At 46.3% G+C, this 26180-nt stretch overlaps 1 protein-coding gene across 4 annotated transcripts in view; it reads left to right on the top strand.

Annotated features, from left to right (window-relative positions):
* Positions 1-26180, top strand: part of RAPGEFL1 (Rap guanine nucleotide exchange factor like 1) — a 101876-nt gene that overhangs the window by 58122 nt on the left and 17574 nt on the right. For 3 of the 4 annotated variants that reach the window (XM_061590077.1, XM_061590078.1, XM_061590075.1), the window contains exons 8-10: positions 725-847; positions 1119-1297; positions 11796-11886. In XM_061590077.1, coding sequence (XP_061446061.1) covers positions 725-847; positions 1119-1297; positions 11796-11886 — 393 coding nt within the window. Of the gene's footprint in view, positions 1-724; positions 848-1118; positions 1298-11795; positions 11887-16413; positions 17512-26180 lie in introns of those variants that run through there. The other variant, XM_061590076.1, reaches the window with a different exon arrangement.

The raw sequence follows: 26180 nt of genomic DNA, 5'->3' as shown, positions 1-26180 counted from the left end.
CAAAAGGCAGTGTAGTGGTTAGCATGTTAGAGTTTGACTGAGGAGAGCTAGGTTCACATCCCTGATCAGCTAGGTGGCATGACTAGGATCCTGTGCATAATTACCTGGGAATAAGCTCCATTGAAGTCAGTGGCACATTCTTCAGATTTAATTTGCAGAACTGAGCTTTAAAGTAAGATCTTCAGCCAGCTGAAATGCATCCTTTAACTTTTAATGAGAAATGAAACTGAGCCTGCAAAAAAGTGTTGCTGTTTAAACTGCCACCATGATGTAGGAACCCCATCAAAGAAATGGGAGAAAATGTTCAGTCTCTAGTTGATTAGTTTCCTTATTTTCTAATGCTAAATTGTCACAAACGCTAGTAAAACTTGAAAGCCTTATTCCTCATTCACTTGCCAGAACAAGGAGGGGGGCCCTCAATTACTCTGGTGCTTTGATAGATGACATTGCAGCTCTTGTTCTGAAAAAACTCCCTGAGCTGTGCTTCCTTTCTTCCCTCCACATCCCCCCCAGTTCCTGCTCCATTGCATCCTTGTGTGTGAGCATCTGTGTTCAGTGTTGCAGTTATGTGCCTCGATAGGATCAGACTGTTGCAGTTGCCAGAAAGAGCTCTTTTCACCTGAGCTCTGAAACACCATCCATATTTTCCTCTTGGTTCTAACATGTTGGAATTTCTTTCCCTGCTTCCCCCGCTTGCTGTCTACAAACTTGACCTTTTCTCTAGGTCCCTCTCCCTGATGAAATCCAGGTGTCTCCAGGTGACACAGAGATCCACCGGGTTGAAGCTGAAGATGTGGCAAATCACCTCACAGCTTTCCACTGGGAATTGTTCCGCTGTGTCCATGAGGTAAGAAAACCAAATGTGTCTGTGAGCTGGTAGGCAATGAGAAACCGGGTTAGGGAGCTGGCATGGAAGCTTGACAATTTTGCAACATTGGAAGGTTGCAAGAAGTTTAAGAACCATGTGCTTGTCCTTCAGAAGTGGTATCCAATACCCAGCCAGTTGGATGACATCATGATTGTAGGAGAGGGGGGAGTCCCTTGCCCTCTGTCCAGGCCTAGGGAGGGTTGTGGGCACACAAGATAATTCACTTTCACTCTCACATCCTTGTTTGTAGCTGGAATTTGTGGACTATGTGTTCCATGGGGAACGTGGCCGACGGGAGACTGCCAACCTGGAGTTGCTGCTGCAACGTTGTAGTGAAGTTCAGCACTGGGTGGCCACTGAAGTGTTGCTGTGCGAGTCGCTGGGGAAGCGGGCCCACCTGCTCAAGAAGTTCATAAAGATTGCAGCCGTGTGAGTGCCACGTCTTAGCCCCTTCTTTCCATTAGGGGGCTCAGGGTGGACACCGACAAAGATTGGGCCTTTGGTGACTGCTTGAATACTTACTCCAATTTAAGCAGCGTGGACTGAATTCTGTCACCTATTTCTTTACTTTGACATATTTTTTCTGCACTTTTTACTCATTTCTCCAACTTATTATGGTGTAACTTGTTATGGAGGTGCTTAAGAAGCGATGTGTGTGGGAAATATTACTCAGAGGTGCCTTTGGCTTTCTGAGGTTTGAGCAGGAACTGTCCACCCTTTTTCAAGCATCATAGCCATGAAGCTCACTGGGTGACCTTGGGCCAGCCACTGCCTCTCAGCCTCAGAGGAAGGCAATGGTAAACCCCCTCTGAATACCGCTTACCATGAAAACCCTATTCATAGGGCCGACATAAGTCGAAATCGACTTGAAGGCAATCCATTTCATTCCCCCACCCAAGGATTTAGAAAGTTGCTTTCCTAAAAATGAAAGCTGAGATTCTGTGCTCTGTGCTTTTTCAGCACTCCTACAGAATGACATCATACGCACACAACCTTGGGCTTACATCATGGTAGCCTCTGCCTAACAGTGCTGGAACTGGTGCCAAAGTCCTGCAACTACTGTAAAATCTGAGAAAACAGGGTTGTGATTGTTTTGATGAAGATGGTTTTGTTGCTTGGCCAGAGGTTACATGTGATTGGCTCTCCATGTATTTAGAGATACCACTTGAGAAGTCTTTAAGTGGCCACTACATAGCATATATTCATTTGGATTCCCCCTCAGAGACAGAGTGCATGTGTCTTACTTTCACAGAGTTCCAGTTTCAGTCCTGTCCACAGTTGCAGCTGTTCCATCAAGATGGAAAGAGCACTGTCCCTCCAGCCTCAGTCTGCCCTTAGCCAGGTGTCTCCCTCCTTTCTTCCTACATACAACCAGTCCAGAGAGTGGCAGTGCCTGTCAGCTTCCTCCTCTTTAGTCTCAGTATTGCCCTCATAAAATTTAAACAAGGAGAAGGATGGGGCAATTTTCCCCGGGTAGCATGCCATCACGTGGATTGTAGTACCATCTAACACCCAAAGGCAAGAATGCACTGAAGTCAAGACCTGGCCTATCCCTTCTGCCCCACTCCAGTTAATTCTTGCCTTCGTCCGAGGTTGTTACTTTTTCCTTTCCTTATAGTGGTCTGTACGTTTATTGTGTGTGTTGTTGGGGGTTTGTGTGGGGAGGTTTAGTCTGCCCCTTTTAGGTGACTAGTCTGACTAATCTCCTTTTTTACGGGAGTTTTTTTAAATTTTCTTTTCACCCTTCCCTTTTAGGTGATGGAGCTCGCGGCTGTGACCTGCAGGCTTTTTTTTTTGTTCTTCTGCAGACCCTTGCGGGGCTCGTGGCTGCAGCCCTGCAGGTCTCCCCCTTCTTGCACCTCACAGAGCTTGCATCTGAGGCTCCAGGGGTTTGCCTTACCTGCCTAGTGGGGCTTGTGGCGGTGGCTCCGTAGGTCCCTTTTTTTACCCTTTACTTCAGACACACAGTGGTGGGCCCGATTCCCCCCCTTGCCTGTTTGGAGCTTGCAGATGCCGCTTCAACAGGCAGCATTTGGCCACAGGCTGCAGTCTCCTTGGGGCCTTTTGGGCTTGCAGCTGTGGGCTCAATCCCCCCCCGCCTGTTTGGAGCTCGTGGTTGTGATTCCAACCGGTGGTTTTTGACTGCAGCTTGCAGTCTCAGCGACGCTTCCTGCCGGCTCTGTCTGTGTGGAACTCGCAGTTGTGGCTCCAACTGTTGGTTTTTGACCTTGGGACCTGATTCCCCCCCTTGCCTGTTTGGAGCTTGTGGTTGTGGCTCCACCTGTTGGCTTTTGACCTCAGCTTACTGTCTTGGCAGTGCTCCCTGCCAGCTCCATCTGATGGGGGCTTGCAGTTACAGCCTGACCTGACTGGAGCCTCATGTCTGTGGCCCGTTTAGCAGCTTTTGCTCACCGCATCCCCCCTTTTCATTGAGGGTGCTTCTGGGACTCACCGCTGTGGCCCGATCCCTGAAGCTTCCCCCCCAGCCCAGAAGGCTCCTCTCTTGTTGTCAGGCTGCCATTTTTTCCTCCCTTTTTTCTTTCACCGCCTGCCTGACCACTATTTTGGCCCATCTTTTCCCACCTTTTTTGTTGTTCAGCCTTCTTTCTCCTCCTTTTCTTTGTTCTTTACCCTCTTCCTATGTCGGCTGAAGGCAGCGAGGGCATAGATTTCCCCGTACAGGATATTTTAAGAGAGAGAGAGAGAGAGAAGAATTTGGAAGTGCACTGGGGCTGTACTGCACCCCTCTACCATGTGCGTGTACCTGGGCTCCTATTTCACCATACCCTAGCACTAAAAGTGCACTCAGGGCTATACTGCTACCCTCGTCTGTGGGTGTGTACCTGGGATCCCAATTCACACCACACCCCTCTTCCAGTGCTTGTGTTGACTTCAGATACCACACCCCTCGATTGCGTGTGTGTATAACATGGCAGATCAAGCACCAGATGCAGATCAGGCATTAGTCACAGAGCAGTAGTGCACAGTGCAAGTCTGCAAGGCACAAGGCTCCTACGCACCATTCTAAGGCTGTTGCCAAGACCAAACACTCTTCTACCCAGCTGGCTGCCAGGCGAGCACGATATGTGTCATTTCCAACCTTGCTAGAAGTGCCCTCAACTTTGGCCACTGTTATGGCTCAGGAGACCAGTCAAGAGAGATTAACAGCCCTTTTTCACTCATCAGCAGGATCATCAGAGGAGGATTTTGAGGGTTTTCCCACTCAGACATCCTTGGACCTTCAGCCTCAATCCACTTCAACAGCTAGGGTTCAAGCCTCTCACCAGTCTGATGCGACAGTCACATCTCTGCCTCAACAGGTGTAGCCAGTGACTTGAATCCTCAGATGGGCACACAGGTTCCACTGCTGGGGTTGCGGTTGACTCCAGAATTTGTCTCTCAGCTGAAGTATGCCTTGTTGGGCTCTCTCTCGTAAGCACAGCCACTGGGAAACCCACAGGTCCAGCCTTGCCAGCCTCTTGGATACTGGCTTGTATGCAACTTCGCTCCAGGGTCACTACTCATCACTGCCATTCAGAGGAAGCTCAAGATGTCTCACCGAATCCCTTCGCTACCAGAGACTAGAGCTTGGAAAAGTTACTTTTTTGAACTACAACTCCCATCAGCCCCAGCCAGCATGGCCACTGGATTGGGCTGATGGGAGTAGTTCAAAAAAAGTAACTTTTCCAAGCTCTGCCAGAGACAGAGTTGGAGGCAAGGTGATGGATCCAGTGGATCCCTCGATTCCACTCGAGGCTGAGGGAGATGACTGAAGTGGCAAATCAGAGGTCGAGGAGGATACCTCTTACTACCTCTTTGACTCAACCAACTACTTTCCACTCTTTTGCAGAATGCTGGAAACTCTGGGTCTCCAATCTGCGCATGCTGAACCTACACCGACTCCAGTGAAGGGGGCCAGGGTTCTGAGAACTCCCAGGTTATCAGATCATTTTCTCCCTGTCCCGGATCCCATCGATAAGCTGGCTAAGGAGGAATGGGCTGGCCCTTTGCATGCTAGATGGTTTTCAACCTTGGCTAACAATATGTCTTGGCTACAGACTTTATGAATTGTCTGAATGCTCTGGTAGTGGACAAGCCAATTTCAAGTCTAGTGACCATGTCTCTCCTTCCAAAAGAAGGGGACTCCCAGCTCAAGGACCCATCTGAATGGAGACTGGACTTTGCACTTCGTAAAAATCAGATGCAACTGCCTACTCCATTCGGGCTTCTTGCACAGCTTCGATTTTTACTAGAGCTGCCATGATGTGGTTGGATGAACTCCTCAATGAACCCAATCCTGATCCCGCCAAGCTCAGAAGGGTTCTTGTGAAGCTCCACAAGTCAGCAGCTTTTGTGGCTGACGCCATTCTGGACGCAACTCAATTTGCAGCACAGGCTATGGCATCTGAAGTAGTAGCAAGGAGGATGCTCTGGCTCCAGCACTAGGATGCAGACACCACGGCCAGAGTCAATATCTCATCAGCACTGTACGCAAGGACAATGCTTTTTGGGGAAGAGGTCCTCAAAGCCATATTGGCAGACTGCAAGGAGAAGCGGAAGCTGGTCTTAGCCACAAACAAAAAGGAGGACTGGAGGCCATTTCAGACATTTGTCCCATACCATCCCTTTCAGCCATTTCGAGGAACACGGCCTGATGGGAGAGGCCACGATTTTCGATCTGCCAAACGTCCTTGGCCCAAGCAACAATTTCACTGTCATTCTCAACACCAGGGAAGACCAGGTTCCTCATCCTCATCATCTGGAAGGGGAGGTTGTCAGTGGAGGCAATACTGATGCCATTCCCGTCGGAGGCAGATTACTCCATTATGTGGAACAGTGGCTACATTTAACGATGGACTCTTGGGTCAGAGATTGCATCTCTCATGGTTGTGGAATAGAGTTTTGGTTAATCCCCCCAAACAGGTTTCTTTCCTACTCCCTGGCTCACTCTCAAGGGAGGCGAGGGATAATGAAGGAAACCATATGACAACTCAAGATAGCAGCCACAGAACCAGTGCCACTGGCTGAGCATTATGCAGGGGTCTACTCCATCTTGTTTGCGGTTTGCAAGAGAGACCTTTTGTGGAGGGCTGTCCTAGACCTCAAGTTTGTGAACAGGTTTGTGATATTGTCGATTCAAAATGGAGTCCCTTGCCTCAATCATAGAAGCAGTACAGGAGAGGGACTTCTTGGCCTCCATTGATCTGAAGGAGGTGTATCTCCATGTTCCGATCTGCCCTGCCCACAGACCTTTCCTGAGTTTTGCATTTGGCCAGCAACATTTTCAATATTGAGCCCTGCCGTTCAGCCTCTTGTCGGGTCCGAGAGTGTTCACAAATGTGATGGTCATCCTGGTTCCCCATGTCCATCTCCAGGAGGTCCACATTTATCTGTATCTGGATGACCTACTGCTCCGGGCAGACTCCATAGACCAGGCCTTGATTCACGTTTGTCACACTCTCGCAACCCTGAGGGACCATGGGTTGTTGGTCAACATCTAAAAGAGTCACCTAGCTCCTGCTCAATGTTTACAACACTTGGAAACCATTCTGGACACAGCTCAGGCCATGGTTTTCCTGTCACCAGAGCGGATTGTAACCATCAGGGATATGGCACACCTCTTGATGTGCCATTCAGGGGTGGATGTGATGCTGTGGGTGAAGGCTTTGGGCATGTTTGTTTCCACCATTCAAATTGTTCTTTGGGCTCTTGATCATATTCGTCCACTCCAATGGGCCTTATTGTCGTTTCGGACATTGCCAATTCCATGCATTGGAAAATTTGTCTACCCCCCTCACTGCATTCTTCCTTCTGGTGGTGGTCCTCAACTTGGAATCTCCAGAAGGGGACTCCATTCAGAGAGCTGGACAAGACTGTAATTACTACAGATGCCAGTTTGATCAGTTGGGGGGCCCACTGCAACTTCTGATTTGCTCAAGGTACCTGGTCTGTGTCAGAGAAGGGCCACAGCATAAACTGGCTCGAGCTAAGGACAGTCCATCTGGCCCTTCATCAGTTCCAGCCATTGTTCCATTTGGTCCACATGCTGATCTGAACAGACAACACCTGTGTGAAATTGCACTTGAATCAGCAAGGGGGCACCAGGTCTCAAACACTTCAAGTGGAGACCACCCGGATTTTCAATTGGGCCGAGAGACTCTTGCTGTCCTTGAGGGCAGAACATTTTAGTGGGGTTCCAAATGTCACTGCAGACTGGCTCAGCAGGCAGCAAGTGATTCCAGGTACATCTGGCAGTGTTTCGCCTTCTCCTGTTTGCCTCGAGTCACAATGCTGCGCTTCCTCAGTTCTTCTCAGGTAACTAGAGTCAAGGGCAGAGGCCGTTGATGCTCTCTTGACCCCTTGGCTGGATGGCCTCTGATATGCATTCCTTCCTGTTCCCCTCTTGACCAGAAGATTGAGGAAGCTTTGGCCTGAACGGGCTCAAATAGTTCTACTAGCTCCTTATTGGCCTCACCATTTGCCCACAAGGCTGGACCTTCTCTCGCAGGGACCGATCTGGCATCTGGATCCTAACTGATTGAGTCTGACAGGTTGGCGTTTGAGTGGGCACAGCTGACCCGCACAGGTCTATCACAGGAGGTTATCAATACCATTTTGGTCTATAGAAGGCCGTCGACATATTGCATTTACCAGAGTACATGGTCTGCTTTTTCTGACTGGTGTGCTTTCCGTGCTGTCTGACCTTCAAAAGCCACTGTCCAACAAGTCTTATAATTCCTACATAGAGGTTTGAAGATGGGATTGAAACCCAACACCTTGCATCATCAAGCCTCTACTATATTGTCAGTTTTGTCTGTTAATCTGTCAAGAACTCCCATAGGCTTGCACCCGCTGATTAAACAAGTTTTGAAGGGAGCTGCTTCTCTTTCTCTGGCATTGTGTCACCATTTTCCATCCTGGAGTTTACCAAAGGTACTGCAAGCTTTGCTGTGTCTTCCCTTTGAGCCCCTCAGGGTGGTGCCCTTGCGAGTGCTTTCCTTTAAGGTCCTTTTTCTGGTGGCTGTCACTTTGGTGAGAAGAGTGTCAGAGTTGGGAGCATTGTCATAAGCACCATCTCTGCGTATTTCATATGGACTCGGTTGTGTTACACCCTGATCCGGCCTTTCGACCCAAAGTAAGCTCTGTGTTCCACTGTAACCAGCACATTGTACTTCCATCATTTTGCCCTAATCCTGTTCATCCACTCAAGAAAGCTTGGCACTCTTTAGATGTTCGCAGAGCCCTAAAGATTTGCCTGTTGTGTACCCAGGACATAAGGCTAACAGACTCTTTGTTTGTATCCTTTCACCCAAGGAAGCTGAGGGGAAAGTGACAAAATCCACCTTGCCTTGTTGATTGCACACCTTCATTGCCCTTGCCTATGAGTTGCTTAAGCTTCTGATGCTTCTCAATATTACGGCGCACTCTAGTAGATCTGCAGCCACTATGGCTGCATTCGCAACCAATGCACCTCTTGCAGATATTTGCAGAGCAGTGGTATGGTCTACCCCATAATCATTCATCAGGCATTATAAGATAGACCACTATGCTTCTGCTGATGCTTCTTTCAGGAGGTGTGTTCTGCAACAGGTTGTTTCTCATGTGTAGGCAGCAGGTGGTCCCTCCCTATTGGGGCTGCTTTGGTATATCCCACATGATGGCATGCTACCTGAGGAAAACTGACGATTGGTCTCACCTGAAAGGTGGTTTTCCCAGGTATCATGCCATCACAGCCCTCCCTGTTGGAGGCTGCCTGGGTGTATTATTCTGTATCAAATTTTCATACATGTTTTAGTGCTAAGGTTACTTAATTTTCAATAATGTGTTAATGAGTCAAGACCTTTAGGTAGGTGTTCTGGCTGTTGCTGCTCCTTCGTTTGGGCAATTGCCCTTCTTTTCCCTGCTGTTCTGCCTGTTTTGTTTATGACAGCTGTTTAGATGTCTCACTTCGGCCTCGTCATGAATGAACTGGAGTGGGGGCAGGAGGAGCAGCCTAGGTCTTGACTTCAGTGCATTCTTGCCTTCAGACCTTGAATGGTGCTGTAACCCATATGATGGCATGATACCTGGGAAAACCACCTTTCAGGTGAGACCAACTGTCAGATCTAGAATTAGTGGGCTCTGCCTGTCATTGGCTGTGGCTACACCTGATGTTGATCTCCATGTCTTCCACCCTGCTGCTCTCAATGGGCACCAGCCACTACTGCCTGTCTAGTAACTTTGGGCTAAATGTTATTGGGATGCAGACTCCACCTTCCCCTTGGAAGATCATGCTGTTTTGAACAAAACTTACACACAACAACAAAACAGTAGGGTACACACCTTCACAGAAGCCACTGTAATTCAATTTGCCACCCCTTTTTCTTTTGGGGCTCCTGTATCTTTAAGGACTACATGATAGGCAGAGAGCTAACACACATAGCTTTTCCTGGCATGAAGATGCAGTGATGGGAAAAATTTCACTTGCTGAATTTCTGCCTATTACACTGCTGCACAAAACACTGCAGCCCCACCAAGAAAAAGGTGTCAAATATATTAATAGGTATTGTAGTTGTTTTAACTGACAACCCTCCACTCAGTCATCCCTGTAGTTTTGGTGGCGGCAGCAACAAACAGCTGAGGTTGTTTTGGCAGCAGCTTCCATGGTGGCACTGAGCAAGCTGCCATCACAGTGAGCTGGTTGGAGTGCTCTGGAAACAGGAATGAGTGCTCCAATCTGCTCCAGCATTTCCCCAAGTGTTGCCAAAACCTTGAAGCAGATCAAAGTGCTCCTTGCTTTTGAAGTGCTCTGATCAACTCTGCAGAGCAGTGGCTTCCTCAGCTTTGCAGCAGAACCTGCCACCCAAACCACCATAATGGCATGGTAGTAGCTTGCTCATCACTGCTGTGCTTGTGTGGGGAGTGTCTGTGTCTGTGTGGGGATGTGGTTATATGACACGCATGTGGTGAATGGATCCTGCATTTGTGTGCAGTAGCCATGCCACCAGTGGCATGTGGCCTTAGATGGTTTGTGAGATGTCAGTGTAGCCCTTGGGCTTTAATTTGAAGCTGAAAGCAACAGCATGCTTTGCCTCATTACTTTCTCTTCAGCACAGCCTATATTACTGATGAGTTGCCCCTTCATTTCCCCATAGTTAGTTGCTGTTCCTCATGGGAGTGGGTTAATTACTGATGCATTCTTGTTATTTGCAATAAAAGGGTGCGGAAATTAAAGGAAACTAGTAATTAACCTATTATCTGCACAGGAAATAGGAACACTAATAAAGAGGAAATTAATCAGTAATGCCTTGGCTGCACTGAACAGGAAGCAATTAGAAGCAGAAGTTGCACAAAAGAAGCTTCTAATTAAAGTTGCAGGGGATCTTTGCTGAACAGGACTTACCTTCTGAGTAAACTGTATAGAATAGGGTTGCCAGGTCAGAAGCATCCCAAACCCTGAGATTTTGGGGGCGGGCCTGAGAGATGTAATGGAGTGGGTCCAAGTGATGTCATGGGGAGGGGTCTAAGTGACATCATGGGGTGGGTCCAAGTGATGTCACATGGTCGGTCCAAGTGATGTCACGAGGTGGACCCAAGTGATGTCATTAAGTATGATACATTAAGCATCAACCACAGCTGCTTGTCACATACAATTCATACAAAAACATTTATCTGATTGGAAATTAAAATAGAATCTTAGCTAAAAGATGGAGCCTGGGTTGGGAACATTTAATCTAGCCAATTCACTTCTGGCAAAAAGGGATCAAGTGCCCTCAGCCCAGCCCAGGCTAGTCACCAGAAGGCCATTGTAGGAAGAAAGTAGCCTAGTATTGTGGAGATGTTAGATGGGAGCACTCAGGAGTAAAGATGGATGCCCTCGAAGAGCTGCAATTCTAAACACACTAAAGGACTAAGTCCCATAGAGCTCAATAGGACTTACTTCTCAGTAGATATGGTTTGGATTGTGTTGTTGGTAAAGCTTGACTAGGGATCCTCTGCAAAGGTATCCATATCGGGTTGGCAACCCCCTGCCTGGAATGCCCTGCCCTTACCTTTTAACATCCAAATTTCTTTATAGATTTGACCCTTCACTTCAGAAAGAGGTCTGAGTAATGTGTAAGAAGATTCTCTACCCTTTTCTGTCTCCCCTGTGGGCTGCTATAAACTTACTTCATCAGCCAACCCAATTCCGGTGAACATAATTGACAGAGAGAATGCACACATGATTTGGTCTATTTTCATAGTCAGGAGCTTGGGAACAACAACAATTGCAGCCACGCTGCCCAGTATGTGAATTCTCTTTTACCACTGTTGGACAAGAAACAAACAACAAGGTGCATCATCAGTGGGTTTAAGAAGGTTGAGCGGAGTGCATGGAACCACTTGTTGCTTCTATGGATGAAAGGGAGTGAGGATAAAAGTAAATGAAATGCAAATAGAAAAACAGAAACAAAAGACAGTGATGATTTCTTAAATGTAATACCATACCAACCACAACAAGATTCCTATGAGTAAGGCAGAAAACTAAGCATCCTACAACCAGTCAGGATTCCTAACCAAAAACCAAACATATGAAAAATGAAGAAATATTTGTATAAGCATGATTATCAAATAGTTTTATTATTTACCTGTAAAGATATTTATAGTGCAATCCTATATTTATTTATTCAGAAGCAAGTCCCAATGTATTCAGTGGGGCTTACTCAAGCCGACAGAACTGCAACCTCAAGTGATAAGCAACATTCAAGCCACCCAAAATTCAGAATCATGCCACTTTAAGCTGTTTTGCAACTGTTTATACTTATTTTTATGGTTATTGGATTTTAAAGGGATTTATTTCTTATTGTGAGCTGCCTTGGTTTCCAGACTGGAACCCTACCTCACAGGGTTGTTGGAAAGATTCCCATACACACACACACACTTACCTGCCTCCTTTTTCTCCCCACAGATGTAAACAGAACCAAGACATGTTAACATTCTATGCCGTGGTTATAGGACTGAACAACGCACCTGTCAGCCGTTTGCGTCTCACCTGGGAGGTAAGAACAGGGGAGCCTGACTTGTTTGCATATGTATGTGAAGGGGTGGTGGGGCTGTGTATAGACCCTCCCACCCGCATCCAGATGCTGCAGTTAAGCAATTCCAGATCTACAGTCTAAATTCCAAAATATATACATTTATTTATTTATTTAAAAATTGTAGTGGCTGGTGGGGTGGGGTGGAACAGTCCTCCTATCACTAATGTCATTGCAGCTTATCTGAGTGGGGCTGGGACAGGGTGCGGCAGGACACTGGCAAGGTCAGGGCTGTGCAGATGCAGTCCTGAACTCATTGCCACCCTGCCCCACCCCAGCCCCATCCAGTTAATATGCAGCAATGCTGGTGTCAGAAGGGCAGCTCCGCCCAACCACGCTGGCTACTATTGGAAAAAAAACTTGCAAGATCAGCCTTGTGGCAACTCGCAAACTTAAAACACGTGTAATATAATAAGCATCTTAGAAACAATACAAAAACATTGGAAAAACAAAACCAGTTCTGCAGAACCAGACAACTCACAAGAACCATCAAGATAAGCTTCTCTAGGCAGGGGGGTTCCAGAGGGAGGGAGCCACCATGGAAAAATCTTTGCCTTGGGTGGGAATAGAACCCAGAGCAGAGCCTCCCCCAAGATTTCAAAGTCCAAGGCAGTACATCCCATTGAACTTAGCAGAACTTTTCTTTTGTAACGACCTGACGGCAAACCAGACACATTCAGTGCGTAACAGGGTGAATTTTTCTTTTTGTTTGTTTTCTGTGCCTGCATTTTTAGGGTTTTTTCATTTTTAATGATTTGAGAGAACAAGGCGGTTGTTGTGGGAAGGCATTAAGATGCTTCCAGGCTTGTGGCTTCACTCTTATGGACTAGAAACACTCTCCCTTTTAAAAATGAGAGTTGAAACTCAGAAATTGGAACACTGGATGTGGGATTTATTAGATCTAGTTGCTAAGGAGCAAGTGGTCTATTCCTACAATGGAGAGCTGGATCTGGCCCACAAGCCAGTTTCCCTCACTCTGTGGGCCACCCATCTGTCAATCACCTGACAAAGTTCAAAGGAGGTCACTGTAACCTCTGATCAATTGGCTGGCGCTTATAGCAACCACCTTTGAAGAAACGTTTTCAGTAGCACTAATCAGCGTTACAGGGAATCCCTTTGAAGTCTGAAGAAACACTTTTTTTCTCTGCGGACATCTATATGATATCAGGTGTGGAACAGGAGAACATGTTTGTGGGGAACAGCCTTGCTGGCCAAATTGGAGACCATGCTGGGCCTAATTAGGCCAAAGGTTCCTCACTGCTGATCTATACAAAAAGAGAAAGCATTGAGAGATAGCAGGAGACCCAGAGTGACTTTTTAGTCCTCTTTGGAGACTGAAGGCTGAAAGTCCCCTTAGTTGCTGCCTGGTTTCCAAGTATGATGTGCTGCATCCACGCCCCATTCTTTCTTTCTTTTTCTTCGTTCTTCTTGTTTTGCTTGTCTGACTGTTTTCACTTTGCATATGGGGGAGGTTAGATGGAAAAGGAGAGGGGGGAGTTTCATAAAAGTCTAAAAGATCAAGTCTGTTCTTGTTTGTTATTTATTTAAAGCATTTTCATCCTGCTAAATAACAAGGTTCCCAGGGATATCTGATCTTTTTCAGCTTAAGGGCCAAATACACCCTCGATCAAATCTTTGGAGGCCTCAAGCCAGTGGTGGGTGTGGTCCCCTCACTCACTCACTCACTCACTCACTCACACACACACACACACACACACACACACACACAGAGCCCCCCCCCATCCCTTAGGTTTTATTGATCTAACGGATAGATCAATATGAACAACAGTTAAATCAGTGGTTTCCAACCTGGGACCACAAAGTAATCCAGAAGGGGCTGCAAACAGTAAAGAAATGAATTATTTATTAATTTTTTAAAAAAGGTCTTCACTCCCTAGACACTGTCCTCTCCCCACTGCAACTGCAGATGACACCTCCCCCTTGTTCCAAACAATAGAGGAGGACTTTTGCTGAAGTGCCAGAGCATTTTCCAGGTGCGCTGAGGGTAGGCATCTGCCTATAAACACATAGCAGAAGCCAAAGGAGGCTGAGGGTGGAGCTACCAGGAAGAAGAGGGGATTACTATCACCGACTACCATCTCCTCGCACTGCCACTGCTGACAACACCCTTACTCAGAACGAGTGAAGAGGGCTTTTGTGAAGCAAAAAGAAGCAAGGCTGCTTTTCCCCTTCCTTCCTGGCAGCCAGCCTGCCTGCCTTTCTTGGCTCCTGATTCACTGCCATCTCTTTTTAAAAAATATTCTTATTTGCGAGACCTCCCAGATCTTGCCTTCAGGCCAGATGGAGCCAAGGAGCAGTGAGGAACCTCAGGGCTTGCTCACCCCCCATCTCTGAGGCTCAGTGTGTGTGCCAGTGCCCTCCTTTCTTCCACCTATGCTCTCCCCCCCCCAGTCTCTCTCTCCAACATGCCGCAGCAGTTGAGGGCTTCCCTCCTCCCACATGCCCAAATGCATGCATGCCTGCAGATGCTTGCAGGAGGGCCAGGTGTGTTAATGTGTGTGCGTGCACTGATTTGTCTTCTGCTCAACTCTCATTCCCCAAGTGCACGCTAACCAAGTCACCAGTTCTGATGATTATTCCAAGGCCTAAAAGCACTAACCCCCCTACTCAATTTATCCACCCTTTCATCTTCACAATCTAGCATCCCCACCAACAAGAAATGAAGTGGCTGGGTGTCTGCAACCACAGCTAGCATTTAATTTTGCAGTGTGCCTCCAACCCGAGTAGAACTCTTTATTTAAAAAAAGAGAGGGAGGGAGGGGAAAAAAACTGGTGTCAGCCCCAAGGGGCTCTGGCATTGCCTGGCCATGCCACGCACTGATACTGAATGTGGCAGAAAAGCAATGCTTCAGGGGCACAAAAGGGTTCTAATTGTGGAAGCAACCATGCTTTCAAATACTTTTTGAAAATCTGTAAAAAAAAACAATTAAATGCAACACCACCTATTAACAACAAATAAAAATTAGATTTTCAGAATCCATGATGGATAGTAACAAGGCATGGTCATGTGGAATACTCACAACACTAGTGCTGGTGTGTGTGTGCGTATTGGATTCAGTTTCCCAAAACCCATGCATACACACAACACATATAAGACCTTTCTCTCTCTTTTTAACCTCCTTCCTCCACTCTGTGTTTCCAGCCCTTTTGCAATAGCCATCTTTCCTGTTTACCAGGAGTTCTGGGTGCACATACTTTATGAAAGACCTTATTTCCCCCCCCCTTTCATTTCTGGTGCTCCTCCCTAAAATTTCACACATAATCTCTGCCATCAAACTGGGTCGTCACCGAGGAGGGAGGTAAACGAGCAGCAGCCAGGCTTCTGGAAGCAACAGCTTCCTCTTTTGCGGGAAATGGCTGAGCTTCAGCATTCAGTGCTTGTCCCTTGTGGCTGGTGCATTGTGATGGATGAGTTGCACCCTAGAATTAGCTGTATCTTGGTGCCTGGGCCAAGCACCAGATCTGGTGTAGCGGTTAGAGTGTTGGAGTAGGACCTGGGAGACCAGAGTTCAAATATCTGCTCAGCCATGAAGCTCCCTCGGTGACCTTGGGCCACAGTTGCAATCTCTCAGTCTAACCTACGTCACAGGGTTGTTGTGAGGATAAAATGGAGAAGAAGGAAGAACCATGTATGACCCCTTGAAGCAAATACAGGATATAAATATATTAATAAATAAATACAATATACCAAAGAGACCCCACCCCACCTCTTGCATTCTGTCCCAGTCTCAAACTTTGCTTCTGGGCATGAATTAAGATGTTGATGGTCATTTTTTAAATATATATTTACTCAGAAGTAACTTTAACTTATTTCCATGGGGCTTACTCTAAGTAAACATGCCTAGGATTGTGGCCAAGTCCTCAGTGGTTTTGAGGTAGCGTATCTTTGGAGTACTCTCCCACATATGAACCTGTTGTCGAAGATCTACTGATCTGGCTCTGCTTTTGATCTGTTAACATTCAGAGCAGGGCCATTTATGTGGTAGTACTGCAAAGTGGGACTTCCCTCCCCAGTCAGGCTTACCACGTAGGTTTGGCCCTACCATTAGGCAGAGTGAAGCAACTGCCTCAGATGGAAAATGCTTCCTGCCTTCTTAGCTGTTACTTCTGAGACCCCTGGCCGTACCCTTATATTGGACAGACCTGTGTGTGGCATATAACCAGCTCTGTGGCCCCATAATTCGCCTGCTACTCTCAGGCCCGGTGGAGGACACCATCCTGTCCCCGGTGTTATTGAAGCAAGATTCAGCTTCTGGCTGTGGAATTGGGGGTGGGTGATTTTGTCCTTCACCTCAGGCAGCAAAATGTGTTAGATTGGCCCTGTGACCATGCAATACTCTTTTTAAGTTTAGCTGTTAAGTGAAGACATACTTGTTTGGCTAGGTTTTTAGTTGCTAGCTGTTCTATTGCTAAAGCTATCTCTTAAGAGTGCTTGCAAGATATAATCTGTATTTACTGTGCCACTTTCAGGGTAGAACCCAGCCACATCTAAGAACTTTTAAATCTCATTGATTCGACAGTAGAGGGTTAAGCATGTCCTTACTGATGGATATCAACGGGACTTCAAAAAGCTTCAACTTTCCACTGGAGACTGATGACTATGACACAAATGTCACATGAAGGTTGAACCTCCATGTATGAATGCCAGATGATTCTGGGGACAAACTATAAGTCCATCACTTGCAAAGCCTGGTTGGTGGCTCTGAGAGGCATCTGGCTGGCTGGTGGTTGTTAGAAACACAATGCTGGACTCAGCGGGAGACTTCCAGTTAACAGTGTAACAAGTAAAGGTGTGAACGAGTCTTTTGTTCAGGGCCTGCCCTACAATTAGGCGGAGTGAGGTGGCTGCCTCTGGTGGCAGATGCTGGGTGGCAGGCACACAGCCTGCCTTGCACCCCCTAAAAATTAGCCCTTTGCCCTCAGGTGTGGTGGAGGACTCTGTCCAATCGCCAGTGTTGAAGTCCAATTCGACTATCAGTTCAGGATAGCATCCAGGTGCTGTTTTGTCCCTCAGACAGCAAAATGCATTGGGATGGTCCTGCTTTTGCCTGAGCATGCAACCTTTTTTTCTCCTTGGTTTGCATGAGCCAGCAAACAAATCAAGAAGTTTCCCAATAACTCTAGTTTCCCATTTTGTCCAAACTCTGTAAGCCACTCAGTGAAATTCCACGAATGGGCAGAATATCGGTATTGTAAATAAATAAATAACATTAACAGCTTTGGATCAAGCCAGGATCCTAAACCATGGCTTGAAGTAGACTTGAATAACTTGGCTTGTTCCAAAGCTGTTTCCAGATTCAGATGAAATGCAAAACTATAATGTAAGACTTCTTGGTATGTTTTCACAGAGGGAGGAACAAAGGGGCTCCATGCTCAGGTAAAGGGCTCATTCATATATTAGCTTATTAAGCCAACATATGACTATCCAAATGTGATCACTGAATTTTGATTAGCCCCACAAAGGCATTTTATATGTTCTTCTGCATTATAGTCAAATTTGTTTCTTCATTATGCTACTTTTTAAAAAGTTATGTTTGTACCTTCTTAAGCCATCTGAGATGGCTTTTTAAAGTGGAAAGGCAGTATGGAAAAAGATTAAAATAAATAAAAATAATGTCACAATAGTTCAAAATGTGTTTTGGTACTGAACAGTCTTGGCTTTCTTCTTCCCTAAACTGAACCCGCCACACCCCTGAGCATTGAGGATAGTGCCTGTTGTCAGGCAAGTCATTGCACATTGCATGTGCACTCCCAAACAAGCTGCACATTGGGGATATTTAAACACCAACACCTAGGCTGACTCATTGCATGAGGCAAATCCTGCTTAGCATATTTTGTTGGGTTGGTTCATCCATCCCAAAATAAGCAACAAGGTTACCATAAGGCAGACAGGATATGGTCTTCCATAAGAACATAAGAAGAGCCCTACTGGGCTCTTCAAACCAAAAGCCTATCTATCCCAGCATTCTGTTTTCACAGTTGCTGACCAGGTGCCTATGGAAAGCCTACAAGGAGGACATTTATTTATTAATTAAATTTATTAGTCGCCCATCTGGCTGGTTGTCCAGCCACTCTGGGCAACACACAACATAAAAACATACAATTCACATTAGAGCCTTAAAATTCCAACAATAACACTAAAATCTAACCCACCCCAAAGGCCTGCCTGAAGAGCCAACTTTTCAGGGTCCGGTGGAAGCTCATCATGGAGGGGGCATGGCGGATGTCATTTGGGAGGGAATTCCATAGAGTGGGTGCCACAATTGAAAAAGCCCTCTCCCTAGTTCTCACCAGTCTAGCTGTTTTAACTGGAGGGACGGAGAGAAGGTCTTTTGAGGCTGATTTTCTTGGGTGGCAACATTGATGATGCTGGAGGTGTTCTTTCAGATAGACTGGGCTAAACCGTACAGGGTTTTAAAGGTCAAAACCAACACCTTGAATTGGGCTCGGAAAGCAACTGGTAACCAGTGCAACTCCTTCAGCACTGGAGTAATGTGGTCTTGCCCATGGCTACCCTTTATCAGTTTACCAGTTGCAGCTTTACCAGTTGCAGCTTTACCAGTTGCAGCTTCTGGACCATTTTCAAGGGTAACCCCACGTAGAGCACATTACAGTAGTCTAGGCGAGAGGAGACCAGGGTATGTACCACCAATGGGAGCAGATGGTTTGGAAGGTAGGGGCGCAGACTTCGTATCAACTGGAGTTGATACAACGCCGCCCGGCTCACAGCTGAGACCTGAGCCTCCATGGACAGCTGGGAGTCAAGAATGACCCACAGGCTGTTTTTCAGGGGCGGTTGTACTCCATTAAGCACCAAGTTAACATCCCCCAGCCTTCTCTTGTCTCCCACGAACAGTACCTCATTTTTGTCAGGGTTCAGCTTTATCTTATTCCTTCCCATCCAGCCACTCACCGACTCCAGGCACTTGGACAGGGTTTCCACAGCCAACCCTGCTAAAGACTTGAACGAAAGATAGAGCTGCATGTCATCCGCATACTGATGACATTGCAGCCCACATCTCCTGATGATAGCTCCCAGCGGCTTTATATAGATGTTAAACAGCATTGGGGAGAGGATAGAACCCTGTGGTACCCCACAAGTGAGAGGCCATGGGTCCGAGACCTCGTCCCCCAGTGCCACCCTCTGGTACCTATCAGAGAGGAAGGAACGGAACCATTGCATTACAGTGTCCCCTATACCCAGCCTCTCCAGGCGGTTCAGGAGGATACCATGGTCAACGGTATCAAAAGCTGCTGAGAGATCCAGGAGGACAAGGAAGGTGGATTCGCCCCTGTCCAACGCCCTCCTCATATCATCCACCAAGACAACCAAGGCCGTTTCAGTTCAGACATGAGTGCAATGGCCCTTTCCTGCTAGTGTTCCCTGTGATGCGTCCTTCCCTGGCTCTCCCTGTCAGGTTCCTACCTGCTCGTGGTTACTGCCTGTCTCTAGGCACCACCAGGGACTCCACCAGTCCGGACCGCACTCTCTTATGGTTTCTCTCCCCGCTCTAGCACAGATCTCAACAGATCCCCCTGCTAGGCAACCACCAGTAACGTCCCAATACTAGTATTCCCAGAGACTCTGAATACTGGTATTGTTATTCTCTTCACCGCTGCCACCATTTGTTACAGTTCCCCTTCAGCCTTGGTCATTACCTTACCCTCCCTTCTGGTCTGTGAAACCCCAGCCAAGGATCAGGCCTTTGGTAAACCAAATTAAGTATTTATTACAGATAACAAAGCTAACAAGATTAACAAGATTTCTTCTTAAGGCACATAAGCATATGGTTTTACTCAATACTAATCCGAACTCCACCTCCCTCCTGGTAAACAACTCTCTCAAACCCCACCAAGCAATCCACTCTTTCTCTTCTCCCCCCCCCCCGATTCCACTCTCACTCTTCCTTTTATACATTCAGCCATTTTAAACACTCAGCCAATCATCTCGCATTCTACTGCCCATTCACTCCCCCTCTTTCACTCCACTTACCATGTATCTTCTAAAACAACAGCACTTACCATATATACATTAATATAGGAACATCACATTCCCCCCCCCCTTAAACAACAGCAGAGTATTATTCCTGTTCCAGGATTTATACGTCACGTTAACAAATAAAAGTCTCTATGAGGAAAATGTCTTTCTTTGTTCCTCTGTCTGGTCACGTCACTGCAGTCCCAGCCACTTGCCTGGAAAGTCCATCGGCCAGTACATTGTCCTTGCCTTTTATGAACTGGAAGTCCACTTGATAGTCCTGTAGGGCCCAGGACCACCTCTGCAGCATAGTGTTGTGGTTTTTCATAGTCTGCAACCATAACAAGGCCCGATGATCCGTAGTCACTGTGAATCTTCGTCCCCACACGTATGGGCGCAACTTGTTCAGTCCCCACACGACCGCTAGGCACTCCTTCTGGACCGACGAATAGTTTTTCTCCCTCGGCGTCAGCTTGCGACTCAGGTACGCCACTGGATGTCTGGTGCCTTCTCTCTCCTGTAGCAAGACGACTCCCAGCGCCAGGTCCGACGCATCTGTAGCCACGATGAATGGTTTCTCATAGTCTGGTGCTATTAATATGGGTCCTTGGCACAAGGCTTGCTTCAGTAGATCAAAAGCCTTCTGACATTCATCCGTCCATACCACACGCTCAGAACACTTCTTCTTTGTTAATTCATGCAAGGGGGTTGCTATTTCCCCAAAATTTCTCACAAACTTCCTATAAAATCCAGCCACACCCAGAAATGCCCTTACTTGTTTTTTGGTTAAGGGGATCGGCCACGCTTGTATTGCCTCCACCTTGCTCCATAAGGGGGTGATTTTCCCACTCCCCACCTTATGTCCTAAATAAATTACTTCCTTTAGTCCAAACTGGCATTTCTTAGCTTTTATTGTGAGGCCTGCTTTTCTTAAGGCCTCCAATACTGTTGTCAGGTGTTGGACATGCTCAGGCACCGACTTGCTAAAAATGGCCACGTCATCGATATAGGCCACTGCAAAATCTGACATGCCTCGCAACACAGTATTGATTAGCCTCTGAAATGAACTTGGTGAGTTCCTTAGTCCCATGGGTAAGGTCACAAGCTCATATAACCCATCTGGTGTACTGAAGGCAGTTTTGGCTCTGGATTGCTCGTCTAGTTCCATTTGCCAAAATCCTTTACAGAGATCTAGTGTAGAGATAATGGTTGCTGCCCCCAATAACTCTAACATTGCGTCTACCCTAGGCATAGGATACGCATCTGGGACAGTAATTTTATTGATTAGCCGATAATCAATGCAAAACTTTGTCGTTCCATCTTTTTTCGGAACCAGGACAATACTTGAGGCCCAGGGACTGATGGATTCCCTGATCACTCCTAATTCCAGCATCTCTTCCACCTCCTTTTTGATCTCATTCAAAACTTTCCCATTCACACGGTACGGAACAGATCTGATTGGGGCATGATCTCCAGTATCAATGGAATGTATAACTATACTGGTTCGGCCAGGTTTGTTGCTAAAGAGATTCCTATAGGTTTTCAAAACTCTCAGAATCTCTTCTTTTACTTCCTCCTCTACCTCCTCTGACCATTCCACTTGATCTACCCCTCCTTTGTCTTTGCTTTCCTGTACCAAATCTGGAAGTTCAGGCCCACTTCCCTCAGGGAATAAGGTAACTTGCAACACCTTTGCATCCCTGGTATGGTAAGGCTTTAACATATTTACATGAACCACTTTGCTTTTGTTTAATTGGTCTGTGGTGATTACATATGTCACTGTGTCAAGCCTTTCTCTGATGGTATATGGTCCTTCCCAGTTAGCCTGTAATTTGTCATGTTTCCTGGGTATGAACGCCATAACCATATCTCCCACATCATACACACGTTCTCTGGCTGTTCTGTCATACCAGTAACTTTGCTTCTCCTGTGCATGACTCAAATTCTTTTTCACTACTTCCATCATTGATGTTAATTTATTGCGGAATTCCAATACAAAATCTACTACAGAAGTTTTGTACTCTCCCAGAGTTCCTTCCCATGAATTTTTTAGCAGTTCCAAAGGTCCCCTCACTTTTCTAGTAAACATTAGTTCAAAGGGTGAGAAGCCTGTTGACTCCTGAGGGACTTCTCTGTATGCAAATAAGAAGCATCCCAAACGTTCATCCCAGTCTTGTGGGTGATCTTGAACATAGCTTCTTATCATGCCCTTCAAAACTCCATTGAATCTCTCAGTTAGCCCATTAGTGGCGGGATGGTAAGTAGTGGTCTTTAGATGTTTTAGACCACAACATTTCCACATACATTGCATCACTTCTCCCATGAATACACTGCCTTGATCTGTCAGCACTTCATGAGGGAAACCCAGCCTCATAAAGATTTTTAATAAAGCCTCTGCCACTACAGGGGCTTCTACAGATCTCAGTGCTTCTGCGTCTGGGTACCTGGTGGCAAAATCCACCACCACCACTAGATATTTCTTGCCATGCCTTGTGGGTTTGGAAAAAGGGCCCACCCAATCTATTCCCACTCTATAAAAGGGTTGTCCAATTATAGGAAGGGGCTTTAAGGGTGCCTTGGTCTTTACTCCACTCTTTCCCACCTTTTGGCATATTCCACAAGATAGACAATGTTGTTTTACATCCTTGGAGATATTTGGCCAATAATAATGTGCAGCCAATCTCCTCTTGGTCTTTTTTATTCCCAGATGTCCTGCACATGGGACATCGTGGGCTACCTCTAGCAATCTGGTTCTGTATTTGCTAGGTACTATCAATTGCTTCACTGGTTCACATTCATCCTTTCTCTCAGCAGGCAACCACAGTCTATATAAAATCCCATTCTCACACACAACTTGATTCCTCAGTTTGACAGTGAAAGGAATCTGTTGTGTCAGGGCTTGTTCCTTTATCTGCTTCAAACTTATATCTTTATGCAGCTCTTCCCTGAATTGATCTGCTTCTTCCCCAGAGACCACTTGATACAGTTTGTCTTCTTCAGCAGGCCTGCTAGTGGTTGCTATGGTGACCTGAGGCTGGTTAACAGATGCCACCCTGTTTGTTTCAGCCCCCCTTAATATGGCTTCTTTTTCTCTGCTAATTTGCTGTCTGGTCACTACATAGATCTTTCCTTGGGCGCCCATTACATCCCTTCCCAGTATTACTGGTTCTTGTTGCTGGGCATTAATGCCTACTTTATATTGGCCCTCTCGGCCTCTCCAAGTCATATCCACCAGGGCCACAGGCAAACTTTCTGGTTGACCCCTCACTCCTTGGATAGTCACAGTTTCCTGAGGTAATGTTACCTCAGATTTTATTAAATCTGGCCTCAGTAATGTCTGAGCGGCACCAGTATCAAGCAATGCCCAATAATTTGCCCCTTGTACACTCACTTCCTCTCTCAGACTTGAATCAAGGTCTGTTACTTCTGTCCAGTTTATCTGGCAGAACTGAACCTTTTTCGCTGTTTCTAAAGCCTTGGGCTCTGTTTTCACTGTCCTTGTCTGAGCAGGATTACTAATGGGGTTGGCAACCTCACATTGAAAACGTAGGTGCCCCGGTCTACCACATTTGTAGCATAATTTCTCCTCACTTTTAGGGTACACAGATCCACTCTGGGGTGTCCTGTGCCCTTCAGATTTTAATGGAGGACTCACTCGCTGTGGTACCACATCCCTTCTGCCAGCACTATATGGTCTGGGTTTAAACTCTCTTGATGTTTTCCCCACCCAGCCAGTTCTATTGGAGGCGAAGTGATCCGCCATCTCTGCGGCCTCCTGCACAGATGTAGGGGAACGGTCTTTGACCAGGAGCCTTATTTCTGGTGGTAACTGATGGTATAATTGATCCAGTATCATGAGGCTTTTCACCTCTTCCACTGACTGAGCTTTGGCACTTGTCAGCCATTTCCCAAATATGTCCATCAGTTTTGCCCCCAGCTCCACAAAAGACCTCCCTGTCTGTATCTGGCAGTTTCTGAAAAGCTTTCTAAAATAATCAGGCCCCAGTCTGAATCTTTTAAACACTGCTTCTTTGAATTCAGCATAGGTGACGGGCCTTTCTGAGGGGAAATATTGGTATACCTCAGCCAATTCCCCTTTAATCAGATTTGATAAATACTGCATGTATTTATCTTCAGGTAGCCCCCACAACTGAGCTGCTTTTTCAAAGGTGCTGAGGTAAATTTGAGGATCTTGACCAGGCTCATAGACAGCAAAGTCCTTTGGAGTAATTTTTATTTTTGCTCCATCTCTGTCTTTCCTTGTCTCCTCAGAGTGAAATTTCTCTCTATCAAATTTTAACTTTTCTACTTGTAATTCAGCATCCACTGCTCGTTGCTTCTCCCTCTCCTCAAACCCCAATCTCATTCTCTCAGTTTCCATCTTCAACTTCTCAGCTTCCATCCTCAATCTCTCAGCTTCCAACTCCCTCTGCTTGTCTTTTTCCTCAGCCTCCCATCTTAACTTCTCTCTCAAGTACTCTATATAAGCGGGGTTGCTTAAATATCCTTCTGGGGTCTCTTCTCTGACAGGTTGTTTTTGCTGGGCAGTTGCAAATCCTATAAGTGCTACCCTCAATTCATCTACCCCTTTACCCTCATGAGGTAAATTGAATGTTATGCACTTCTCCACCAGCTCCTCTCTTTTCATTTTTATGTATTCAGCCATGGTGTTTGAGTTCACTCACTCTTTGCCACACACTCTTTGCCAGTCACTCTCACAAGAAATCTTGTTTTGTTATTTCTGTTTGCCACACCACTGTATCTGGATTCTCTGTTGTTCGTATCTGGATTCTCTGTTGTTCGTATCCCACCGCTACTGACACCACGTGTCTTTGGGACTCTCTTTGGTTCGTATCTGGATTCTCTGTTGTTCGTATCCCACCGCTACTGACACCACATGTGATGCGTCCTTCCCTGGCTCTCCCTGTCAGGTTCCTACCTGCTCGTGGTTACTGCCTGTCTCTAGGCACCACCAGGGACTCCACCAGTCCGGACCGCACTCTCTTACGGTTTACCTATCCGCTGTAGCACAGATCTCAACAGATCCCCTGCTAGGCAACCACCAGTAACGTCCCAATACTAGTATTCCCAGAGACTCTGAATACTGGTATTGTTATTCTCTTCACCGCTGCCACCATTTGTTACAGTTCCCCTTCAGCCTTGGTCATTACCTTACCCTCCCTTCTGGTCTGTGAAACCCCAGCCAAGGATCAGGCCTTTGGTAAACCAAATTAAGTATTTATTACAGATAACAAAGCTAACAAGATTAACAAGATTTCTTCTTAAGGCACATAAGCATATGGTTTCACTCAATACTAATCCGAACTCCACCTCCCTCCTGGTAAACAACTCTCTCAAACCCCACCAAGCAATCCACTCTTTCTCTTTTCCCCCCTCCCAATTCCACTCTCACTCTTCCTTTTATACATTCAGCCATTTTAAACACTCAGCCAATCATCTCGCATTCTACTGCCCATTCACTCCCCCTCTTTCACTCCACTTACCATGTATCTTCTAAAACAACAACACTTACCATATATACATTAATATAGGAACATCACATTCCCCAACAAATGGTATTCAGAGACTGATACTGGAGGTAATATGTAACCATCATGACTGTAATAGACATTGATAGACTAATCCTTCATGTAAATCCATCACATATGCATCTCACTGCTCTTAATATCAGTCATGTTGATATAGACCATATTGATATATGCAGTATACACTGTCATTATAATCTAAACCACTGAGGCCATAGCCAGCTATTTATGCAGATCCAGAGACCTAGAATGCAGGTTTTCCGATCCCATTCAGGACCTGAGCTGAAACCTGAACAATAGTAGGTAGAAGGTATGGCTTTGTGGACCAGACAAGAGAAGACCCTTAGTACTTATACCAGGCTTGGCCAATCTAGGAACTTCACTGCCCACCAATGGAAGGGAATGATGTTGCATTCCCCTGTTTGCTTCGGTACCCAAGAAGGCTGTCAGGCCTGATCATCTGTGGTTATAGCTACTTTGGTAGGCTATTTTCCAACTTAAGCAACAGAAGATAGTTGTTTTCAATCCCTGGAGTCTCAGACAAAGAGACAGCTTTGAAATCAACCCAGTCAAACAACCTGCTTATAAACAGAAGGTAATTGCTATTTGAAATTAGCATGGTTAAAATATTGGTTGTCTTAAATGGTATGAATCTCAAACGTAATTCCACCGCATGTGACATTTCTGTTTCACATAGGTGTCCATCATATGTG

The sequence above is a fragment of the Rhineura floridana genome, chromosome 11, assembly GCF_030035675.1.
Source record: "Rhineura floridana isolate rRhiFlo1 chromosome 11, rRhiFlo1.hap2, whole genome shotgun sequence".
NCBI classification, from domain to species: Eukaryota; Metazoa; Chordata; class Lepidosauria; order Squamata; family Rhineuridae; genus Rhineura; species Rhineura floridana.
The sequence above is the reverse complement of the archived record's forward strand: the minus strand, read 5'-3'. Positions and strand labels throughout refer to the sequence as shown.